General features: G+C 38.7%; 1 protein-coding gene across 1 annotated transcript in view; it reads right to left on the bottom strand.

Moving 5' to 3' along the window:
• The window catches only part of LOC144751963 (nicotinamide N-methyltransferase-like), a 78,851-nt gene extending 60,379 nt beyond the window's left edge, over positions 1-18,472 (bottom strand). Inside the window, exon 1 of the mRNA XM_078639925.1 lies at positions 18,338-18,472. Coding sequence (XP_078496051.1) covers positions 18,338-18,472 — 135 coding nt within the window. The remainder of the gene's footprint in view (positions 1-18,337) is intronic.
• Positions 18,473-24,301: the final 5,829 nt, after the last annotated feature.

Genomic DNA, 24,301 nt, shown 5'->3' with positions numbered 1-24,301 from the left:
TTTTCTTCAGGACTCTGGAAACTTCAGAACACGCATCTCCAGATAGCTTGTGGTATTGCAATTTATTATCATGCTCAACTGGTAGCATCAGTAAACGATGTAAAGTAATCCCTTTAATGCTATGTGCTGCCAGCCCAGTTGGAGCGGTTACAACACAAGACAGCGGTGATTCAGTCCTTTTCTGCAGATAATTTCCAATTGCTTTAATCAGAAAACTTTTTCCAGTTCCCGCTTCTCCACTCACGTACAGTTGGACAATCTTAAATGATGTACATGAGCACTCTTTTTTCTCATGACTGAATCCATGTTCAATCTGTTCTGTGACTTCGTCATATATCTGTTTCTGCTCAACGTTTAGTTGTTTCACCAAATCTTCTAAGTTAATTACATCCGCTTCAGCTTTTTCCATAACTTTTTCCACCTCATCCATGGCAGTGGCAGCTTCATTTTGAATAATTGGTCCTCCTAGTGGATCCTGACTCAATGAAGTAGAACTCTGAATGTCTTGAGAACTGTCTCTAGCAATCTCTGCAGCAATTGTTGCTTCTTGCTCTATTTCTTCGTTCAACATTTGCAGATAATTTTGAAAAACAGGACATTCTATGGTATCCTTGGTTGCATTAAAAGAATCTTTGTAACAGAGAAAATCTCCAAGTGGTTCCTCTTCTGTACGCCATGGCTTAAAGAGTTGCAAAAGAGCTAAATAATAAAATTCCCTTTTGTCTGGAGATTCGCAACTCAATTTTCGATGATTAATCAAATGGCCTTTTCTCTGCTTCACTAGACATCCTTCACACCCAATGACATCATATACTCCATTATTGATATCTTCTGTGATGTTCCTCTTATAAGTATAGTTTTCCAGAACTTCATACAAACACGTGTTCTCAAGATGACTACTTCTATTTGGATAGTATGTATCCAACATATTTGTCTTCAAAATATCTGCACTGTTTGGTTCATTCTCCGCCAAATACTCAATTTCTTGTACAGATTTCAAAACTCAGTTTTGTGTTGCAGCAAGACCTAGACTCGCCCAATGATAGTTCTAGATTTGGCATAGAGACTTGCTGATGATAACCGATCAGAACATTCATATGCTCCAATTTCTTGATGCGACAACATCTTCAGACTGAAACTGTATAATTTTTTACTTATACTCTTTTCATGTGAAATGTCCTCCCACATTTCCTTCAGTTCTGTCCTTTCTTTTTTTGTGATGTAAGATGTCACATATCGAGCCACAGCAATAGAGTTGTCAGCAACAAACTGAATATCAATGTTAGCATTCCACATCGACAAAATCACTGGGTTGTAGTCGTTGATGTACTTGGACTCTTTGTTTCTTTTTAAATTGTATGTATTTTTTGGTGATTTCCTCGTCACAGTATATCGCAGAGAAGACATCAAATTATTTACTCTTCCTTTAGAAATCACTGGTCGTGGAAACCGGAAACGACATTTTGTATAAAACTTTTCCTTGTTTCTGAATTTTCAAACTTACCACAACGATGGCATTGAAAGCGTAAAACTTGTTGCCTTAAACTGTTTTCTTCGGTAGTTTTCAGAACAGCACATGTTGAATACTCTTCAATGAAACTCATCACTGTTTCATCCGAATCTGTTCCAAATTTGGGTGCATCTTTAATCCATAACAATATATGTATGTGAGGAGCACTTCTCGCTTGATACTCCTTTCTCCAAAAGACATCCCAAACCTCTCCAAGGGGAGGATTTTTTTTGTTGGTAATAAAAGACATCATAGCTTCAAATCTATGATTGAAATATCTGCATACATTCACTGGATCCAAAGAACACAGTTCTCCAGGTGTTTTGAATTATATATTTTGTATATTTGCATTTGCCTCTCGTAGAAATTGAAGTAAGTCGTCCCATGCATACTCAGCACAGCTAAGAGTGAGGAACCATGTAGGAGTTCCTAAGTTTCTTAGCATACATTTCAATTCCCCATGACGACAGTACCAATACTTGTTTGTACCACACTGACATGCCATGAGATTGATTAGATGAGATTCCAAAATATTGTCTTGCAGATTGACTTTCTCCATAAAGTCCCTCGACGAAACATTTTGCAGATGTGCTCCACTTTTCAGTATATGGTTTACTGCATAAGAAAGCCCAGACAAGTCACTTTCATACAGTAGATGAAACAAATATGGAATGCATTGACGAAACCTTGGATCTTCAGCATATAATCTTAAAGATTCAGATGCAGGAATTTGAACTGGTTGATCGTCATATCGTCCACCTCGACCTGTTGGAAATAAATGTGGAAAACAACGAGCTTCCAAACTTTCTTCCCATACACTAATGGGACTTCCTTTTGCTGCTTTCATTTGAAACAAGTCAATTGCATTCCCCATTACTTCTTTGGAATGCAAAGGATGAACAGTATAATGTTCATATATTTCTTCACTTCTAGACAGATCAACTTTTTCAATTTGGCCGGCTGAACAATCACTGTCTTCTTCTGCAGCTGTTTCCTCTGCTCCAACACATACATGTTTGTAGTACTCATTGTTTTTGACCAAATAAAATGTTGCCTTTTTGACTTTCCTAACATCCACTAAATCTTGCCAGATTTTCTTACTCTTTTTCAGAACCCCATTAACTAGAATAACCAGAGGTTCCTCTTCCACTTTTTCTACACTAATTGTATCAATATTTTTCTTGAAATCTAGAGGCAAATAAACAACTCTTCCCTTTAATCCTCTCTGTAAATCTGAAGGAGGCAATTTCCTTATCCTAGGCTCCATGCGAACAATAGCCTGAAAAGGATGGACACATTAAATCAAAATAGATTCATATGTATTTAAATCCATCAATTCAGGAGGAATGTCTACCAATTCAAGATTATTATGAACAGCTCTAGCAGGCATTCTGTTTTCATTTATTTATTATAACAATATTTACAAATATGCTGATCAGAAATCAAATCAAAAGAATTCTCCACCAACAAATAAGTTGCAAAATTATTCCATTCACTATTATTTTCCATTTCGCTTTTTGCATATAAATCAACTAACCTAGTCTGAATCTTATAATGAGTCCATCGACAACACACACAAGTAAAATTAGGCCTGTCACTTGATTTTACCTTAAACTTATTAATTTCCTGGTCAAACTTTTCTGTACTTGAAATCTGTACATTGTCTTCCACATTACCTTCTATTACTGTGTCAATTTCTACACTGTCCTCTTATTCACCAAAATAACAAATCACAAATCTTCTTCACATCTAATTCAGTTCCATGCAAAAGAGCACTGTTTAACTGTTTAAGCTTAAGTGCTGGACTTTTTGCATAATACAACCTTCTCACTAATTTCCTCATTTTGTTATGATGCCCTGCTAACATCCTAAAATGATGAAAAACACTCTGACATACTTTTCTAGAAAGACAAGCCAGTGAATGCCCATGAAAACCGGTGTTTTCTCTCACTCTGCAAGGATCTAAATCTTCATTTTCTGTTTTAGACTTTTCTTACTATATGTACGTAAGAAATTACGAAGCAAATCGATTGAATCCTGTCGTACACTACAAATAATACTACACTTCCAAGCGGTTTCTCTTTTTCAATCGGACAACCATCTTTCACCTCATATGCTCGACCACTGGTGTCACCTGCATGCACCAAATCATTCTCCTGGAAGTAACTCTCCTCATTAAAAAATGGCTCACAACTTGAACTATGTATCCATTCTCCAGAAAAAACTTCACAAAAATTAGTCCGATTAACTATTCTTTTGCATCTACTGTTCGATTTGAAAACATCAATTGCCTTGTTAAGTATCCTAATTCTATTGATTACTAAAATAAATAATTGTTTCTTAACTTCAAAAGCTTGATCAACAATCTTCTCTACATTTTTATTTTTCTTCTAAAAAACAGCTCTCTGTTTACCTTTTTTAACATTTTTTAACAAATTTAAAACTACCCTATTGCGAAACATTCGTTTACGAATGTCCCTAAATTGGTTTTGCCTTCTATTCCTATACATATTATTCTCTCCTGCTCCAGTAGTAACATTTTTGGGGGGCCTCTCCTTCCTTTTCAAATTTGCTCTCTCCTTCTGTATATTCACATTCCCATTAACATTTTTTTTTATCTACATATGTTCCGAAAAAAAGACTTAGTTGTCTTACCAGGAGCTTTTTTCAGTTTTTTGAAGTATTTGTTGTAGGAGACTGCTTTAATTCCGTTGCTGTTTTTGATTTTTTCTGCTTGGCATCTTTCCTTCTCCTCTGCCTTGAGGGCATATATCCTTACTATTGAAATCTTGATTTCAATCTGTGGTAAAGAAAAAAATAACACCTTATAGACCACTATTACCAAACAACAAAGCAATGACAATAAGCAAACGATATAAACACTAGTTTACAACATATCTAAGTTTATACCACAGCAACTATGTAACTAGGAGTAAGACAGAGAAAAAGAGCTAGAGGAAGTAACACAAAAAGACAGAGAGAGTCAGACAAAGAAACAGGTAGAGAGAGTAAAACATAGAGAAGGAGTAAGAAAGAAAGAGTGTGTAGTATGTTGTAAGACAGAAAAAGGATGCAATAGGGAGAGGGAGTAAGTCAAAGAAAGGGACAAAGGGAGTAAGTCAGAAAAAGGATGTACCAGGGTGTAAGACAGAGAGAGGGTGTAAAACAATGTAAGATAGAGAGAGGGTTTTAGAAAGGGAGAGGATGTAAAAGAGACTAAAACAGAGAGAGGCTGTAAAAGATAGAGAAAGAGAGTAAATTTGAGAGAGTGTGTAAGAGGAAGTGAATCAGAGAGAGGATGTAACAAGGAGTAATGAGAGAGAGGGAATAATTCAGAGACAGGGTGTAAGAGAAAGTAAGTCAAAGAGAAAGTGTAAGAGAGTGTAACACAGAGTCAGGATGTAAAAAGGAATAAGTCAGAGAGAGGGTGTTAGAAGGGGACTGGTGGAAAAATAGAGTAAGTCAGGAAGAGAATATAAGAGAGACTTATACATTCTTGATAATACTTGGTAGATAAATGTTGGTGCATAAAGGAATTGTATTTGATAAATGAGCGAGGTTTCAGTAGTGTAATGAAATGCTTATACATATGACCTTTTCTCTGTTATTTAAATGTTATTCTAAAAAAAGATTTCGGGCACATGAATCGGTTTTACATTATTGACAAGGATTAGATAGTATCTACATGATTTAAAAAATATATTAGCACATTTCACAATTATGTCACCTGTGTTTTCTCAGATTAGTAAATAGATTGTGCACATGAGGTGAGGCATGTCCAGGGGAGCAGATGAGGTGAGGTCTGTTCAGGGTTGCAGAGGAGGTGAGGCCTGTGTTCAAGAGTGTAGTGGGAGAGAGGCCTGTCCAGGGGTGCAAAGGAGGTTAGGCCTGTGTCTAAGAGTGCAGTGGGGGAGAGGCTTCATGAAGTCCAGTCCACTGCACTCTTAGACACAGACAATATTTATTCCTTCTCAAAAAAGTAAAAGCCATTCATTTGCCCCAAAATCGTTGTTTAAATAACATTCAAGAAACAGTGCGCAGATCCTATGTACAAGCATTTCATTTCACTAGTGAAACATTACTATTTTACAAAATACAATTACTCTATCTTGCAAATGTTGATACCAAGCATCATCAAAAAACATTACACAAACCAACAAGAAAGAAGCTCAATCTGCTTCCTAATCTGAGGTAACAGAGGTGACATCATTGTGAAATGTTCAAATATATTTATTTAATAATGCAGACACTATTTATTCCTTCTCAAAAATGTAAAAGCCATTCATTTGCCCCAAAATCGCTTTTTAAATAACATTTAAGAAACAGTGCGCAGATCCTATGTATAAGCATTCAATTTCACTAGTGAAACATTACTATTTTACAAAATACAAATCCTCTATCTTGCAAATGTTGATACCAAGCATTATGAAAAAACATTACACAAACCAACAAGAAAGAAGCTCAATCTGCTTCCTAATCTGAGGTAACACAGGTGACATCATTGTGAAAGGTTCAAATATATTTATTTAATCATGCAGACACTATTTATTCCTTCTCAAAAATATAAAAGCCATTGATTTGCCCCAAAATCGTTTTTTAAATAACATTTTAGAAACAGCGCAGGTCCTATGTACAAGCATTCACTTTCACTACTGAAACCTCACTATTTCACAAAATACAAATCCTCTATCTTGCAAATGTTGATACCAAGCATTATCAAAAAACATGACACAACCCAACAAGAAAGAAGCTCAATGTGCTTCCTAATCTGAGGTAACACAGGTGACATCATTGTGAAAGGTTCAAATATATTTCTTTAATCATGTAGACACTATTTATTCCTTCTCAAAAATGAAAACGCAATTCATTTTCCCCAAAATCGTTTTTCACATCACATTTAAGAAACACAGCACAGATCCTATGAACAAGCATTTCATGTCACTACTGAAACTTCACAATTTTACAAAATACAATTCCTCTATGCAGCAAAAACTTTTTACCAAGCATTATCAAAAAACATGACACAAAGCAACATTAAAAAAACACAATTTGCTTCCAAATCTTCTCCATAGAGTATACAAGTCTCTATCTATATTAAATGAATCATTACTCACCTTTACAAATGCTTTGGGAGATTGAGAACAGTGTCAGACACACACACACACCAATATTTCTTTAGCAGAGCAAAAGGTATGCACTCCAGGCACTGCAACCATGAATGGCACAGAAAACCTGTCATTCTACACACATATCCCTCATGTTAACCAATTAAAACTCTTCCCTCTCTATTTTCAAACCAACACCCTCCCCCCCCCCCTCAGTCCTTTCTACCTGTTACCATAGCAACTCCCTCCTCACTGAGCTCTCAGGTTTAAAAGTTTATTCTACAATGTTGCAAATGAACTCAGCAAGGATGTTTGACCTCTCAATACACCAGCTTATCCAGTGCAATGTTTCTTTAAAAGGCTTTTTCTTAACCATTCAAATTACTTCTTTCACAGAAAGGAATCAGGCACCGTAACTTTCAGTTTTCAACTATCTGAATCCACCAATCATTGCTTGTGATTCAAGAGCACTGAAACTCCACAGTTTTGTTTTTGCAAACTCCTACTGTTCCAACTGCCATTTCATTCCCACACTTCATCCGATTGCACCAGAACCTCCTCTCACCATGTATTCTGTCTGGATTATTGGACATAGCTACATCCACTGGGCTCAAAGGAATGCAGCTATCAGTAATTTTCACAACCTTGATTTACCAAATGTGGACATCAAGTGGATTGGCCAAAGAGGATTGAGATGTCATCAATTGATACCATTGGTGAAAACCTTTTACCATCTGCCACACCCTGACCTCATAATTTTGCACTGTGGTGGAAATGACCTAGGCACTTTGACTGGGGTAGGTCTGGAAATGCTTTTAAAGGACACCTTTGGGCAATTGATGACACTTTTTCCACAAACTGCCTTGGTATATTCCAATATATGCCAAAGACAGAAATGGAAGTGGTCCAACCAATTTTGTTCACAATTTGAGAAGGCACGTAAACATGTGAATAAATCTGTTTCTGCTTACATGAGAGACTATGAAATGGGTTCAATATACAACAATAACTTGCGTTACAACATGCAAGATATCCACAGAGGAGATGGTGTGCACTTCTCAGATGAGGGGAATAGAATATTCCTCCTAAATTTAAGACTGTGCATTGGAACCTACTTGTAGGTACCTAAATCAGCCACAGAACCCAAAAGCTCTTTTAAGGGCTACCCTACCTCTGATCACTCAAAATGATTACTTTACTCTAACTTTTTTCACTGTTTTTCACCAGGGTACGCTCCCCGGTACGCTTTCCGGTGCGCTCCCCGGTACGCTACCCGGTGCGCATACCGGGCGCTCCCCCCGCGAAAATTGTAATTTTTATTTCTTTTTTTGGGGCCTATATGGGCCTCCTAAGCCCCCTTCAGAAAACCTAGGGGGTCAGGGGTTGTCTACCGTGCCACCTTTTACCCATTCCCAACGTTGTTTGTCCTCCATCTTGTGTCTCAAATCTACCGAAACACAAGATGGAGGACTCCCGTAGCGCTGCCGGTAAGCGTACTGGGGCGCGCACCGGTAAGCGCTCCCCAAAAATTTTGAAACTTAATTTACATAAAACCCACTGGAGAGACTTTCACCAACTATAGAATAGGCCCTACTACATACCAGTCCCTACCATTTCCCCAAATTTGGTGGAATTCCATTGAGCCATTTGGGCTGTAGCCCTGTCTAAATATCCTGAGGTAAATTACATGACAAAAACACATATAAAGTGTTAGAATTTACAACCAATTAAAATGTTACTTTCATTTTCTACTTTTATGTGCTGACATTTGATTGGTTATGTACATGAATATATATGAAAAAGAGAGAGGGAAACACGGCCATTTTGACTAGAACTACCTGAGGTACATTTATAAAGGATATTCTCATAAAACTTCAACAGCTTTCTGTAAGGTAAGTTGTTAATTTGTAAGGGGAACTTTAATTAATTTGTAAGGGGCACTTTAAGTTAATTTGGAAAAACGTTTTCTGATAGTTATTTACTGTCCCTCTGTTATAGTTATAGATTGAGATAGGCTTCTCTGTTATAGTTATGGATTGAGTTAGGCTTCTCTGGTATAATTATGAATTTACTTAGGCTTCATCACATGCACTTTTTTATATTTCTACTTCCTACCTGATACCATACTCTGCCCAAAGATAACTTCACTGTTAAAAACTCAGAAGTACCTGTCTGAACTTAAACCCAACAGTGCCCTAACTCTACTGATATAGTTATTTTGTATGCAATGTACAGCAAGAAAATGGAAGGAAAAGAAGACACAATTAATATTTCTTTTGAAAATGTGGTTGAGAACAATCCTGAAGAAGATATTGTTGACTTGGAATTTATGGATCAGTCTCTGGACCAAGAATTAATTGACTGTGTAGAAAGCATAGAATCATTGAATCAAAATTATGAGGAGATTCCAGATGATCTAATGTTGGAAGTTATATTACATTTTGAAAATTCACAACAATAAATGTATATTTAATAATAAAAAAATGTTCGAGACATTATTCATTTTTATATGTAATTCATGAAATAGTACCAAAATGATTATAATAAAAAGTGAGACTTATAGTATACTGTGCAACTTTTTTGTGTTACATAGTAATTTTGCTCATAGTTACTTCCTTTCTCCCACTATATTATCGCCAATGTGTATTTGACATCTCTTTTTCATCTCCTGCCTCCATGTTGTTTCTGCTTTCCTAACAGACAATGTTATAGATTCCATATACCACAATAACTTCTGTAACAACATGCAAATTATGTACAGAGGAGACGGTGTACATTGAATTTAAGACTCTGCATTGGTACCTACATGTTGGTACTTAAATCACCCACACAACACAACAACTCTATTCAGAGCTACCCTACCTCTAAGCACTTTAAATTATTATTTTACTGTTTCACTGGGTTTTCCCCATGGTATGCTCCCCCGGTACGCTCCCCGGTGCGCGTACCGGGCGCTCCCCCCGAGAAACTCGAATTTCCCCCAAAGGCTCCGCCTAATGTAGTTTACACTGTAGGTGCAAAAACTACGGGACCCAGAATGCAACAGTTCCATTTGGGATCCCCAGGTGGTGATGTCCTAAGGATTTGCCAGCATGCAGGATGGCGTGCAGTGCTTTCCCATATCCCATCCGTTGTGAACTCAAGAGTCTACTTCTGTCCCCTACCGCATACACCGCTCAGCCCAAGATTTCTGTCAGTGGGGGCATGCGGTAAAGCAGCTAGACCATCGCAAGGCCATGTCCTCGACACCGCTTCTCTCCATCTTAAGCGTCATGGTGGGCCAAACACTGTCAATAACTTGACGAAACAAAATTGCCGGAGCATTTGCCAGGAGCGGTAAGGCCACTTGATTATGCAGGGGCCTCCGAGGACGCCTCTGGCAGGCGTGAAATTGTACAGACTTTACAAATCACCCCCAAACTTCCAGAGAAGGAGCGGAACTGAGCAGGCCATTTTCTTGGAGAAATTCACGAAGATTCGTCTACCGGGGCCAAAGTTATTCCAAATAGAATGTTGTGGATTTCCTATGGAAAATAGGTCCTAACTATAACTACCTACTGGCGACCGCCAGTAGGTAATATAAATGCCTTGCATTTTGTAACGCAAGTTGTTGTGGTATATAGAACCTATACCAATGTCTCTGAGGAAAGCAGAAACAGACTTATTCACATGTTTCCTTGCTTTCTCAATCTGTGGGCAATATTGGTTGGACCAGTTCCATTTTTGCCTTTGGCATATATTAGAATATACAAAGGCAGTTTGTGGAAAAAGTGACATCAATTGCCCAAAGGAGTCCTTTAAAAACATTTCCAGACCTACCCTAGTCAGAGTGCCTAGGTCATTGCCACCACAGTGCACAATTATGAGGTCAGGGTGTGGGAGATGCAAAAAGGATTTTACCAATGGCATCCATTGGTGACATCTCAATCCTCTCTGGCCAATCCACATAATATCCGCATTTGGTAAATCAAGGTTGAGAAAGCATCTATTTGCTGCATACCTTTCACTCCAGTAAATACTGCTGTGTCCTACAATCCACACTGTTAGCATCTTGAAGGGAGATCTAGTTGTACTCAGATGGGCTCTGGAAATTAAATGGCAGTTTGAAAAGTAGTAGTTTAGAAAAAAATGTGGATGAGATTCAGTGCATTTGAAAAATAATAAATGATTAGTGGTTTCTGTAAATACAACATTGAAAACTAGGGTGCATGCTTTTTTAAGGAGAAATGCTAATGGTTGAGAGTAAGTGATTGAAAGGAACATGGCACAGGATTCGCTGCTGTTTTGAAAAGTCAAACACGCTTACTGTTTTGATTGGCAGATGTACTCTTCACCTGTGTGTTCAGTTAGGTGTCTATGCAGGGTTACCATGGTAACAGGCAGAGAGAGCAGTGGGGGGAAGGTTGAATTTTATGAGAGATTGAAAGTGTTTCAATGTTGAACCAATTAAAATGTTAGCTTGGTTTTGAATTTGTGTGAGAAGATATTTGATTGCTTATCTTCAATATTAGAGTGTAAAATGAGAGGGAAGATATGCCATTTTGTGCTTGCTGTCACTGGTGCACTGTTCAGAGATTCTGCTTAAGAAAAAGAGCTGTGTGATTGACACTGTTCTAAAACTACAAAAGCATTTCTTAAAGGTGAGTTGTTAATTTGTAAGGGGATCTATGTTGTGCAGTTTAAGTTAAATTGAAAAATGTATTCTAATGTGGAAGCATGAGTTTATTTGAAAAGAGTCTAATTTTGAATGTGTCTGCTTTGGGAAAAATATTGTAAAAGGAGCATTTGGTATGTTGATGTGTTTGAGGAGATATTTTTTTGCAGTACAGTGCTGTTGTTAAAAATGATATAATAATTTGCTTAGTTGATGTGTTTTAAAATATATCTACATTCTTAGTCCCACCTTGAGCCCTTGCATTGCCTGTACACCACTGCACTGTCCAAAAATGTGAAACAGCACTCCTAGCTAGACTGTTTTCTCACTGTAGTAATCATTTTGCTGAATTGCAAGGCATACTGTCATGTGTCTAAGATCACAGTGTGAGTCAGAGTTCATTTCAGAACATGTGGCAGAATAATTTGCTTTGTTAATGTGTTTTAAAATATGGCAAAAGATGTAGTCATGGAGTAAGTCATTCCTTATGACAGTTAGTGGTATACATTTGAAAGCAGCATGTGTCTCAGGCCTCTGAATTCCCAAATAGCCTTCATGCTGTGTAATAAAGATCCTGGGTGTGCTGTAGAAATTGCATACCAACTTTTTCAGTAGGATGTACAAATGATTTCAGTGAATTCTCATTTCTACAGTCTTAGACCCACCTTGAGCCCTTGCATTGCCTATAGACCACTGCACTGTCCAAAAATGTGAAACAGCACTCCTAGCTAGACTGTTTTTTCCAGTAGACATTCACCCAGAATTTGCTTTTCTGCAGCAGCACTGCACTAAGTGCAAAACCATCATCTGTTATGATGAACAGTCAGTGGACGCTATTTGTGCAGCTCAACGGAACGACTAATGCAATTCCTTTTGTTTTTTTTTGTTTTTGGAATGATGTTGCATTCCAAAAACTAACTGTCTACTTAGTTCCTTTTTTGTTAAATTTGAAAAAACACCAAAAAATGCGAAAATTGTTAAAAAACTACAAAAAAAATAGAAAACAAAAAACAGAAGGGAAAAAAAGTTCATAACTACCTTATCGGGTTTAAAAAAAGAGCTATAATTGCATGGTAATATCTGAAAGTTTGGTTCAATGCATATGTAAATCATGATTGACTGAAAGAATGCATTACAACTGTACGGTTAAATTAAAGGGGTAGATCTATTGTAGAAAAGGAAACCTGAAACAGGGGTGCCACTGATACTTAGTCCTGTTAAACCATTTTGGCAAAGAAGCTGAAATATAAAAGTAACATCTTCATTAACCTCAAATGAGGGAGACTACAACACACAGAATTCTTAGCAACTGAATAAGGTAGTCTGAGGAGTACAGAAAACTGAGGCCTTATATATGCTTAGGGTTACATAGTCAGCATAAGACCAAGGGACAGTCCTAGCACATGTAAGCATGCAAAAATGACTAAGATGGGCATGCAAGATCTGCTTGCTCAACAAAGTGGGAGGAGCTAACAGTTGCTAATTCTGGTGAACACATCCTGACATTTACAGACTAGAAACAGTTGCAAGGATAGCTGCAAGCTCAACTGAGCATGTGCAAAGGTGGAAGATGCTAAATATAGTTTGTTTTTAGGCAGATTAAGAGAGCAGTCAACACTGAGAGAGGGCAGAGCACATGGCGAGCACGTGGCAGAACATGGCAAACAAGATGGCTGCAAGAAATACAAAATGGCTTTCAGCTCATGCTAACAAATCCCTCCAATATTTAACACTATGAGGAAGTACTGCAGTGTGACACTGCAAGCCCTTTAGCTGGCGGGTGGGTGTGAAGAAGCTGAGTCATCTGTTGAGGTATGCTGGGCCAGTGTTGCGGAGAGCTTTGTGCAAGTGGAGGAGGAGCTTGAAGGTTTCCCGCTTGTTGTTTGGGAGCCGGAGAAGGTCTCTCAGGTGGGGTGTGATGTGGCTGCGGTCAGGGATGTCAAGGATCAGGTGTGCCGAGGTGTTCTGGATGTGTTGCAGTCATCTCAGGAGCTTGGCCAGCATTCCTGCAGAGAGGCCATTTCCGTAGTCCAGCCTAGATGCCTGTTTTTTTTGTTTCAGTGGGGATCCACTTGAAGATCCTGCGGAGCATTCAGAGGGTGTTGAAGCAGGATGAGGAGACGGCGTTGAGCTGCTTAGTCATGGAGAGGGTGTCGTTGAGGATGACCCCTAGGTTGCATGTGTGGTTGGTGGGAGTCGGTGCTGTTCCCAGTGTTGTCGCCCACCAGGAGTCTTCCCAGGCTCAGGAGGATGGGCCGAGGATGAGGACCTCCGTCTTGTCTGAGTTCAGATTCAGTTGACTGTTCTTCATTGATTTGGCAACGTCCTTCATTTTGAAGGTGACATTACAAAGTTTAAGGTGATTGCAGGTGAAAGGCCAAATTACTCTTGTATTTGTTGCCGGCGAACTCACTATAAAAATCAGACTAGGAGTGTTGATCTGTATTTAAAAAGTGAAAGAGAAAATAATTATATGTGGAAGGAATATGCAACTTATTTGTTGGCAGAAAATTGTTTTGATTTGGGTTCTGATCAGCGTATTTGTACATATTGTTATAACAAATTAGATGAGAATAAAATGCCCGCTAGAGCTGTCCATAATAATCTAGAGTTGTTTGCTGTTCATCCAGAATTGATAGATTTAAATACCGATGAGTCTATTCTGATTCAATGTGTGGACCTGTTTCAGGCTATTGTTCGTATGGAGCCTAAAACAGGTACATTGCCTCCTTTAGATTTACAGAGACGATTAAAAGGAAGAGTTGTATATTTACCATTAGATTTAAAGAAAAATTTTGAAACTATTTGTGTAGGGAATGTAGAAAGTGAACCATTACTTATTCTAGTTAATGGTGTTCCTACTAAGAGTAAGACAAACTGGCAAGACTTAGTGGATGTCAGGAAAGTACAAAAGGCAACATTGCATCTGATAAAGAACAATGAGTACTATAAAAATTTATATTTGGGAGAAGAAGAAATACTTTCAGGAGATAGTACTGAAACGTCAACTGGTCAAATTGAAAAAGTGAAGAAATCTATGAACATTACAGTGTACATCCACTTCATTTGAAAGAAGTGTTGGGGATTACCAATATTTTATTTCAAATGAAAAAAGCAAAGGAAAGTCCCAAGAGTGGATGGGAAAAAAGTTTGGAAGCTCATTTTCCGCAAGCATTTCCTACAGGAAAAGGTGGACGATATGTTGAACGATCAGTGCAGATTCCTGCATCAGAATATTGGACAACAAGATTGTTTGCATACGATCCATGATTTCGACAATGTATCCCATATATATTTCATCTTTTGTTTGCGAGTGACTTGTCATTTGCAGTCAACCACATATTGCAAAGAGGAATACATCTTCAAAATGTTTCGGCAAAGGATTTTATGGATAAAGTACACCAAAGAGACGATCATTTAGATTCTCAGCTGATTAATTTAATGGAATGTCAGCATGGTACCAAGGTGTATTGGTACGCTTTGGATGAATTACTTGAATTTCTTCAAGAGGCAAATTCGAATATAAAAAATATTGAATACAAGCAAACTGGAGAATTGTGCTCTTCGGATCCTGTTAATGTATGCAGATATTTCAATCATAGATTTCAAGCTATGATGTCTTTTATCTGCATTAAAAAGATTCCTCCTCTTGGAGAAGTTGTGGATTTCATTTGGAGAAAGGACTATCAAGCTAGAGGTACTCCTCATATATATATGCTAATATGGATCAAGGATGCCACCAAATTTTATTTAAGAATATGCCACATTTGCTATACCAAATATAACTGAAGAAAACAACTTAAGACAACAAGTCTTACGATTCCACAGTCATCGATGTGGGAAATACTGTTGATGAAAGTACAAGTCTAATGAAAAGTTTTATACCAAATGTCGCTTTGGATCTCCACGTCCTGTTATATCAGAAGGAAGAGTAAACAGTTTTATGTCAGCTATGAGACATATCATCACTAGAAAGTCACACAAAAAAACGTACAAATCGAGAAGAAGTGAAGAATCAAAATACATAAGTGATTATAATCCGGTTATTCTTTCAATGTGGAATGTTAACAAGGATATTCAGTATGTAGTGGATAATTCCATTGCTGTCGCTCGGTATGTAACATCCTACATTACAAAACCAGAAAAGACAGAATTGAAAGAAATGTGGGAAGGAATTTATCATGAGAAGAGTCTTAGTAAGACATTGTACAGTTTCAGTTTGAAGATGTTATCCTATTGAATAATTGGAGCGTATGAATCCTCAGCTCTGTTATCATCTGCAAGTTTATATTCAAAATCTAGAAGAATCATTTGGGTCTTGCTGCTACGGAAAATTGAGTCCTTAAATCTTTACAAGAAATTTAGTATTTAGCAGAAAAAGATCTGTAAAGAACAGATATTGTCAAAACAAACATGTTGGACACATATTATCCAAATAGAAGTCATCATCTTGAGAACAGATGTCTCTATGAAGTGCTGCAAAACTACACTTTTAAACGGAATACTACAGAGAACTTCAATGATGGAAAATATGGAGTCATTGGTTCCAAAGGATGTTTGGTGAAACAAAGCAAAGGAAATGTTATTAATCACAGCAAACTGAGTTGTGACACTCCTGATGAAAGGGAATTTTACTATTTAGCACTTTTGCAACTCTTCAAAACGTGGCTTTCAGAATTGGAATTCCTTGGAGATTTTCAGAGCTATGAAGATTCCTTCAATGCTTGTAAAGATACCATAGAATGCACTGTTTTTGCAGATTATGGGAAAATGTTGAACGATGAAATTGACCAAGAATCTACTATTGTATCTGAGATTGCTAGAGCCGTTCTCAAGACAGTCAAAGTTCTGCTCCACTGAGTCAAGATCCACTAGGACAACCAATTTTTGAAAATGAAGCACAATTGCCATGAATGAAGTAGAAGCAGCAATGCATCAAGCTCAAGAAGATATTATGGACTTAGGAAATTTGGAAGAACAACTTAGGGGCCCATTCGAATGCAGGGCAGATCACCACCACCCGCATGGTGGTGGTGATAGGCCTTACATCCTAGACCACCCGGCACCCATTTCCCCCCACCATATTAGTATGGTGGGGTGACCGCGGCAGACGGGTAGACCGTCCATCGCTTTTCCGCCCGGTCGACAAGTAGACTGGGCGGAAAAGGGTTTCATACGGTGGCGGTGTCTGCTAGACACCGCCATCAATATCAGAATGCAGGTGGGAGGGAGCCTTTCCGTGGTGGCAACGGCATGTGTTTTTTTAGTTTGGGGGCCCGTTGTAGGGCTCCCAGGATGTTTGGGGGTTGGGGACGAACATGGGGTGTACCTATTGTACCCCCCTTCATGTGCATGCACAACAAGGCAGGCACCGCGCGGTGCCTGCCACTTTGTGCATGCACATGCACGACATGCATTTTTGGCATTGCGATGGGGAGGCCGCATTCTAATGTCGCTCATGGGGCCCACGCACATATGGCGGGTGGTTCCTTTTACCGTGAGGATGGCTCCTAATGATGCCCTAAATGTTGTACAGAAACAAATATATCAGCAAGTGAGACAACAGATTGTCCATGAATTTCTTCATGAAGAGAAAGAATGCAGATGCACCTCATTTCAACCTATGCGAATGTATGTGAAGGGTGAAGCAGGAACAGAAAAAAGTTTCTTAATTAAGGTAATGACCAGTTATATAAAGAAAACAACTGACTCACATTTGTCTTGTGTTGTAACTACTCCAACTGTGTTGGCCGCACACAAAATTAAAGGAATTACATTGCATTGTTTACTTATGCTACCTGCGGAGCATGAACACAAATTGGAATATCACAAGCTATCTGGAGAAGCTTGATATGAAGTTTCAAGAGTGCTAAGTAAAATGAAACTTCTGATTGATTGAGGTAAGCATGGTCTCAATCTTAATGCTTGCTTTTGTGCATTTAAGAATGGAGCAAATTCTTATACGAGAGTACAATGTCTTATTTGGAGGAAAACATGTCATAGTTTTTGGGGATCTACTGCAACTTACTCCTGTAAAAGGACAACCAGTATTTAAAACACTTGCGCATGAAGAGTCTTTGGGTAGTGTTGGAAATTTTAATATCTGGTCATATTTTGAATACAAAGAACTCATTACAAATGTTCGACAGAGAAATGATGTTGATTATTGAACTATTCTTCAAGACATAAGAATTGAAGTACTGACAGAACATGGCAAACAAGCTTTGCAAAGTTGATTACTTTCCAATTTGTTTCCAAATGAAAATATAGTTCCTGAGAAAAAATATGTATAAATTGCAGAACATAAATGTATAATCTGCTTAATGCCAACACTGCACAAGTGTTCTAAATTCAATTAACAACTTTTGAAGCTAGAAAATGAAGAAATAATAAAAATGGAAGCCATCAATCAAATAGAGCATGAAGGAATCACTATTATTTTGACAGAAAAATTGAAAATAAAACTGAATTCTTTAGAAAAGTCGATATCTAAAACTGCTGGTTTAGAAAAGAATCTATATGCATGTATAAACTGTCGGGTAATTTTAAGGTGTAATTTAGATGTAGAAAAAGGTTTAGTTATTGCAGCAATGAGTAAAGTTGTGGATTTTGTTAATTATTAGAATAAAGATGGAATTGAATTTTTTAAAATTTAATTTGATCAGATTGAAGCAGTGAAACAAATTGGTTGTTGTTCAGTTTGCTTTTTTGCTTGTTAAAGATGTATATGTCCGTAGAAAACAGTTTCCACTATCTCTTGCATATGCAGTGACTATTTATAAATTATAAATAGATTTAAGTGTAGACAGTGCTTTGGTGAACTTTGGAAGTACCGTCTTTAAAGAGGGTATGGCATTTGTTGCTTTGTCCCGAGTCAGAACTTTATCTGGTTTGTTTTTGATTGATTTTGATGAGACAAAAGTTACTGTAGATGCAAATTGTGTAAAAGAGTATAATAGGTTAATAAGAGCGTATGCTCCCAATTTTGTCAGGATTCGGGGTTCCTTCGCGCCTACCTAATGATGAAAACTAAAACTCCCATGATCCTTCACTGTGGGAGGTACTTACCATCATCACGCGCTGAAGCAAATGTGCATTATTCTGTTTGTTTCCTGATTCCGGTGTTGGTGTTCGTGTGAGCAGGTTCCTCGTTTCTTGCTGGCTATCTGGATAGAGTCTTGGTTTCCTGTTCTTTGGCTCCATTTCACGCTGAGGTTGGTGAGTGATCACCGAGTGACGTTGCCCTTCTCATTGTAACGGAACGTTGTGTGTCGGCCGACCACGCGTTACCGTTTACGCCTTAGGTTCTCTTGCTGCTTCCTGATCACAGTGTTTTCCAGCGCGGCTGCGCTTGGGCACTGAACGGAACGTTGTGTGTTGACGGACCACGCGTTACCGTTAGAACACTGTAACCTCTGGCTTAAGTGCGGAACATAGTGGTTGTACTACATGTTGCTGTGACATTGGACTCTTCTTATGTGATTGCGGAACACAGTGAGTATCCTGACACCCGTTGCCGTGAATGATTAATCATTCTACGTTTGTAGCGGAGTAAGGTGTGTTTGGTGACCACTTACTGCCGTGTCTCCTTGGATGATTAATTTCTTCTTTAGTACTGCGGAGAACAGTGGTGGCTACTACGTTCTGCCGTGTGTATCAAAGACTTCATTGAAATGAACTACGTGTCCTTTACCTAAAGGAATATGACTAAACAATATTCCAGGAACTAGGAACCCTGATACAGTCAAAAGAGTATAGAAAGTTGGGATCTGGGCTGCATTGTTTTCTGTTTCATTCTGGAACTGCTGCTTTGCTTGCTGGCTCTTTGTTTAAGGTGTGTCCTTGGTTCATAAGACAGGTTCCTCATAGCGAGAATTTATGAGAGTAGCTTTTAACCTATATGCCTTGTATAACATTGTATTTTGTTCTTGTGTCTTTCAGAGCCTATGTCCCTGCAGTTCCTTCCACTTCCCTTTTTTCCCTCGCCTAATGGTTCGAATTTCCTATATTCTAAGAACAGGGAGTTGGTAACATTAGGAGGTGGACCCCATATAGCAATGATGGGATCCCGTGGAGCGTATTCCTGACAGAATAACGCGCCCACTGTGGTTTTGGGGACCAAGGCCACTATGGGTGATGTCCTTCAGGCTTTGGTATTGGTACAGCACGAATTGATTTCCTCAATATCTGAGACAGCTGCTTTGCGTGAAAAGGTAGATAAATTAGCTAGAAACCCTTTTGACGCCACCGCTGTTGCTCCTCAAATCCAGGTCACAGGCAATTGCTTTCTGTGAATACCGAAAGGCAAAAAAATTAGGATTTTTCTCAGTTTAGGAGTAGTAAAGTTAGGACTCCTAAATGCCTTTTTTGTGAATACCTTAAGTCTTACAGTTAGGATTTTTCTCAGTTTAGGAGTAGTAAATATAGCACTCCTAACTTTAGGACTCCTAAACTGAGGAAAATCCTAACTTTAAGACTTTCAGTATTCACAGAAGGCATTCAGGAGTCCTAAAGTTCGGACACCTAACTTCTGCGAATACCAAAATGAGCAATTGCTTTCTGTGAATACCAAAATGAGAAATTGCCTTCTGTGAATACCAAAATGAGTAAGTGCATTCTGTGAATACCAATATTGTAGTAAGTTTAGGATTTTGTCTTAGGTTAGTTCTGTGAATCGGACCCTCTGTCAAGTTTGAATGTCTGACTGCTACCATCTCTCAGGTATGTCGCTACTTGTGGGTGTAGTCAAGCATGTGTGGTGCATCAGACAAAAAAACTGTGTGTGTCCATACTAAAAGAGGTGATTTATTACACCTTTACAGAGATGATATGATGTAATATGTGAGAGATGTGGGTATGGATTTGACACCAATAGCTAATACAATGCAAGAGTTTTGGGAGGTGGCAGCACTGGATGTCAATTATATAAAAGTCACATGTGTTTCCCGAAAGGCACACACACCACATTGACAAGTTACTCCTGGTGACCGACGGTAGTGCCAGGAACAATTTGACTTTCGTAATCTCAGTATAATTCCATACCAATTGGAGGAACATGTGATAGAGGGCAACATACACAGAGCAACCACATCATACAGTTTCGCAATCTCAGTATAAATCCATACCAATTGGAAGAACATGTGATAGAGGGCAACATACACAGAGCAACCACATCATACAGTTTACAGATGACAGTTTGGTCCATATTCCCATTTTTTGTGGTGGTGCGAAAATCAAAGGACACAAGGGTTATGCCTCCCCAAATGTTCTGTTATGTCACAAACATACTGTTTACCCTCCTGGCAAATACTTTGAATTAGGGGGCATGATGGTGTGGCTTAACTAAAGTTGGCAAACAATAAAGGTGGAATGAGGGTCTTATATTTCAAAGGGTAATAAATAGTGTCCCAACTACAGTAAGTCACATCTTTTTTATGGAACATTACTTAGGTGAAACAGGCGTCACAAATATATACCTTCATGATTGATTCAAGTACGACTATTCCCATCGCTAAAACTCTATGGATGAGTGGCGGAGTGTAGCTGATGTTATGAATAGATGTATGAGTGCATATTACGGTCCTGTATTTTATAAGTGACTGGATGTGTGTGTTGACCTAGGAAATAGTGAGTGCTATGTACTATATGGCATTCTTCTGTGTATGGTTTCAAAAATGGTAATCAGCATTTTAGAATGGGTGTATCAAAGTTTGCATTAGAGTATCAGTATGTGCATCAGATTTTCACATGCATGATGTCAAGAGTGATGTCATTTGAGATGTCATAAGTGATGTCATCAGTTATGGCACTGACCATGTCATGAGTGATGTAATATGTGACATCATCAGCAGTGCATTGCGGGTGTGCAAGTTATAGTTATTTCAACTAACTATAACACACAAATTCCTCTGGTTTTATATGAGACAAATGTTCAACTAACTATAACGTCCCAGAAACGTATGTATTTTTCAGTGATTATATATATATATATTACCTACTGGCGGTCGCCAGTAGGTAGTTATAGTTAGGATTGATTTCCATAGGGAAACCGCAACATTCTATTTGGAATAACTTTGGCGCCGGTTGAGGAATCAGCCTGAATTGTTTAGCAAATTTGCCTCGCGGCTCTCCACTCCTTCCCTGAAAGTTTGGGGGGGACTCGTCAAGCGGGGGCCGAGATAAAAGGGGGGTCCCAAAACGTGTTTTCCCCATGTTAATTTCCATAGGGCGGTCTGTTTCACTTTTAGCTCGAACGGCTGAATGGATTTTCACCAAACTTGGCAAAATTGTAGGGACTGATAGCCCGATGTGCCTTTGCTATGTTTCAAGATATGTGCTTCAGAGGATTTTGAGTAATTTAGGTTAAAAAAAATGTATATATCTATAGCCGCGCCCCGGTACGCGTACCGGGGAGCGCTCCGGGCGCACCACGCGACTTGCGCACGGCAAGCTGATTCGCTCTCGGGTGTCTGTAAACATTTGAAACAATCTGCAGCGGTAGCCATCTTGTGTCTCGGTAGGATCGAGACACAAGAGGTGGCAAAAAACAAAGGGGCAAATGACCAAAATGGGGCAGGGTAGATCCCCCCTGACCCCCTAGGTTTGATGTGGGGGCCATAAAAGGGGCCCGCGGGGCAAAAAAAATATATATTTTTTTCGATTTTCACGGGGGGAGCGCCCGGTACGCGCACCGGGGAGCGTACCGGGGAGCGTACTTTGGTGAAAAATAGTGAAAAAAGTTACAAAAAGATAATCATTTGGAGTGATCAGAGGTAGGGTAGCTCTGAAAAGAGCTTTTGGGTTCTGTGGCTGATTTAGGTACCTACAAGTAGGTACCAATGCAAAGTCTTAAATTCAGGAGGAATATTCTATTCCCTTCATCTTAGAAGTGCACACCATCACCTCTGTAGATATCTTGCATGTTGTAACGCAAGTTGTTGTTGTATATTGAACCCATTCCATAGTCTCTCATGTAAGCAGAAACAGATTTATTCACATGTTTCCGTGCTTTCTCAAATTGTGGACAAAATTGGTTGGACCACTTCCATTTCTGTCTTTGGCATATATTGGAATATACCAAGGCAGTTTGTAGAAAAAGTGCCATCAATTGCTCAAAGGTGTCCTTTAAAAGCATTTCCAGACCTACCCCAGTCAAAGTGCCCAAGTCATTTCCTCCACAGTGCACAATTAAGAGGTCAGGGTGTGGCAAATGCAAAAAGGTTTTTACCAATGGAATCAATTGGTGACATTTTAATCCTCTCTGGCCAATCCATTTGATGTTCACATTTGATAAATCAAGGTTGTGAAAAGATCTGGTAGCTGCATACCTTTGAGCCCAGTGGATATAGCGATGTCCAATAATCCAGACAGAATACATGGTGAGAGGAGATTCTGGTGCAGTCAGATGAAGTGAGGGAAAGAAATGGCAGCTGGAACAATAGGAGTTTGAAAAAAAAATGTAGACTTTCAGTGCTGTTGAATCACAAGTAATGATTGGTAGATTGAGATAGTTGAAAAGTGAAAGTTAGGGTGCATGGTTGTGTTCTGTGTAAGAAGTAATTTGAATGGTTAAAAAAAAGTCATTTAAAGAAACATTGCACCAGATAAGCTGGTGTATTCACAGGTCAAACATCCTTGTTGAGGTGATTTGCAATATTGTAAAATAAACTTTTAACCCTGAGAGCTCAGTGAGGAGGGAGTTGCTATGGTAACAGGTAGAAAGGGCTGAGGGGGGAAGGGTGTTGGTTTGAAAATACAGAGGGAAGAGTTTTGATTGGTTACCATGAGCAATATGTGTGTAGAATTAGAGGTTTTCTGTGCCTTTACGGTTTGCAGTGCCTGGAGAACATACCTTGTGCTCTGCTAAAGAAATATTGGTGTGTGTATCTGACACTGTTCTGAATCTCTTAAAGCATTTGTAAAGGTGAGTTAAGATTCATTTGGATAGAAAGTTCAGATTAAGAAGCACATTGAGTTTCTTGGCTGTTGGTTTCTTTGATGTTTTTTGAAAATGCATGGTTTCTATATTTGTAAAATAGAGGATTTGTATTTGGGTAATAGTGATGTTTCAGTAGTGTAGTTGAATGGTTGTACATAGGACCTGTGTTCTGTTCCTAAAATGGTAATTGAAAAACGATTTTAGTGCAAATCAATGGGTTTCAGTAGTAAAAATGAATCGTTGTACATAGGACCTGTGTTCTGTTCCTAACTTGGTAATTGAAAAACGATTTTAGTGCAAATCAATGGGTTCAGGGCCGGACTGGCTACCGGGCAGTTGTGTGTGCTGCCGAGCAGGGGGGTCATTTCGTTGATGGGGACCTGTGTGTGCAAAACGAAATTCGTTTTGCTTTTTTTATTACAAAGCGCACGCAGGTCCCCATCAATGAAATGAACTCACACCACGGAGAAATCCTCCCCCTGCTCGGCAGCACACACAACTGCCCGGTAGCCAGTCCGGCCCTGAATGGGTTTCAGTAGTGAAAATGAATGGTTGTACATAGGACCTGTGTTCTGTTCCTAAAATGGTAATTGAAAAACGATTTTAGTGCAAATCCATGGCTTTAACATTTTTTAAAAGGAAAAAATAGAGTGTGCTTAATTACATAAAAATATTTGAATCTTTTACAAACATGTTATCTGTTTTACCTCAGATTGGGAAGCAGACTGAGTTTCTTTGCTGTTGGCTTGTTTCATTTTTATGGGAAATGTTTGGTAGGAATGTTTGCAAGAGATAGGAAATGTATTTGGTAAAATTGTGAGTTTTCAATACTGAAATGGAATGCTTGAACTCCAGCAATGCATCCTTTCATATGGCGAAAGCTTCATGTGAAAGCATTTGCCTCTTATGTCTGCTCTGAGGGAGGCGCAATATTTTGACGTAACACTGTTCTAATAGTGACACAGTGAAATCTCATTGCTTTTACTGCGTCACTATTACGAGGCTTTCTGCGGAGAAATGACCCTTCAGTGTGCATTACACCTGATAAAGGTATAATGTGGTGCAGAGGTTTAAAAAGTGACGCATCGACTGAC

This window comes from Lissotriton helveticus, chromosome 4_2 (assembly GCF_964261635.1).
Source record: "Lissotriton helveticus chromosome 4_2, aLisHel1.1, whole genome shotgun sequence".
NCBI lineage: Eukaryota > Metazoa > Chordata > Amphibia > Caudata > Salamandridae > Lissotriton > Lissotriton helveticus.
This window is presented reverse-complemented; position numbering and strand designations above follow the sequence as displayed.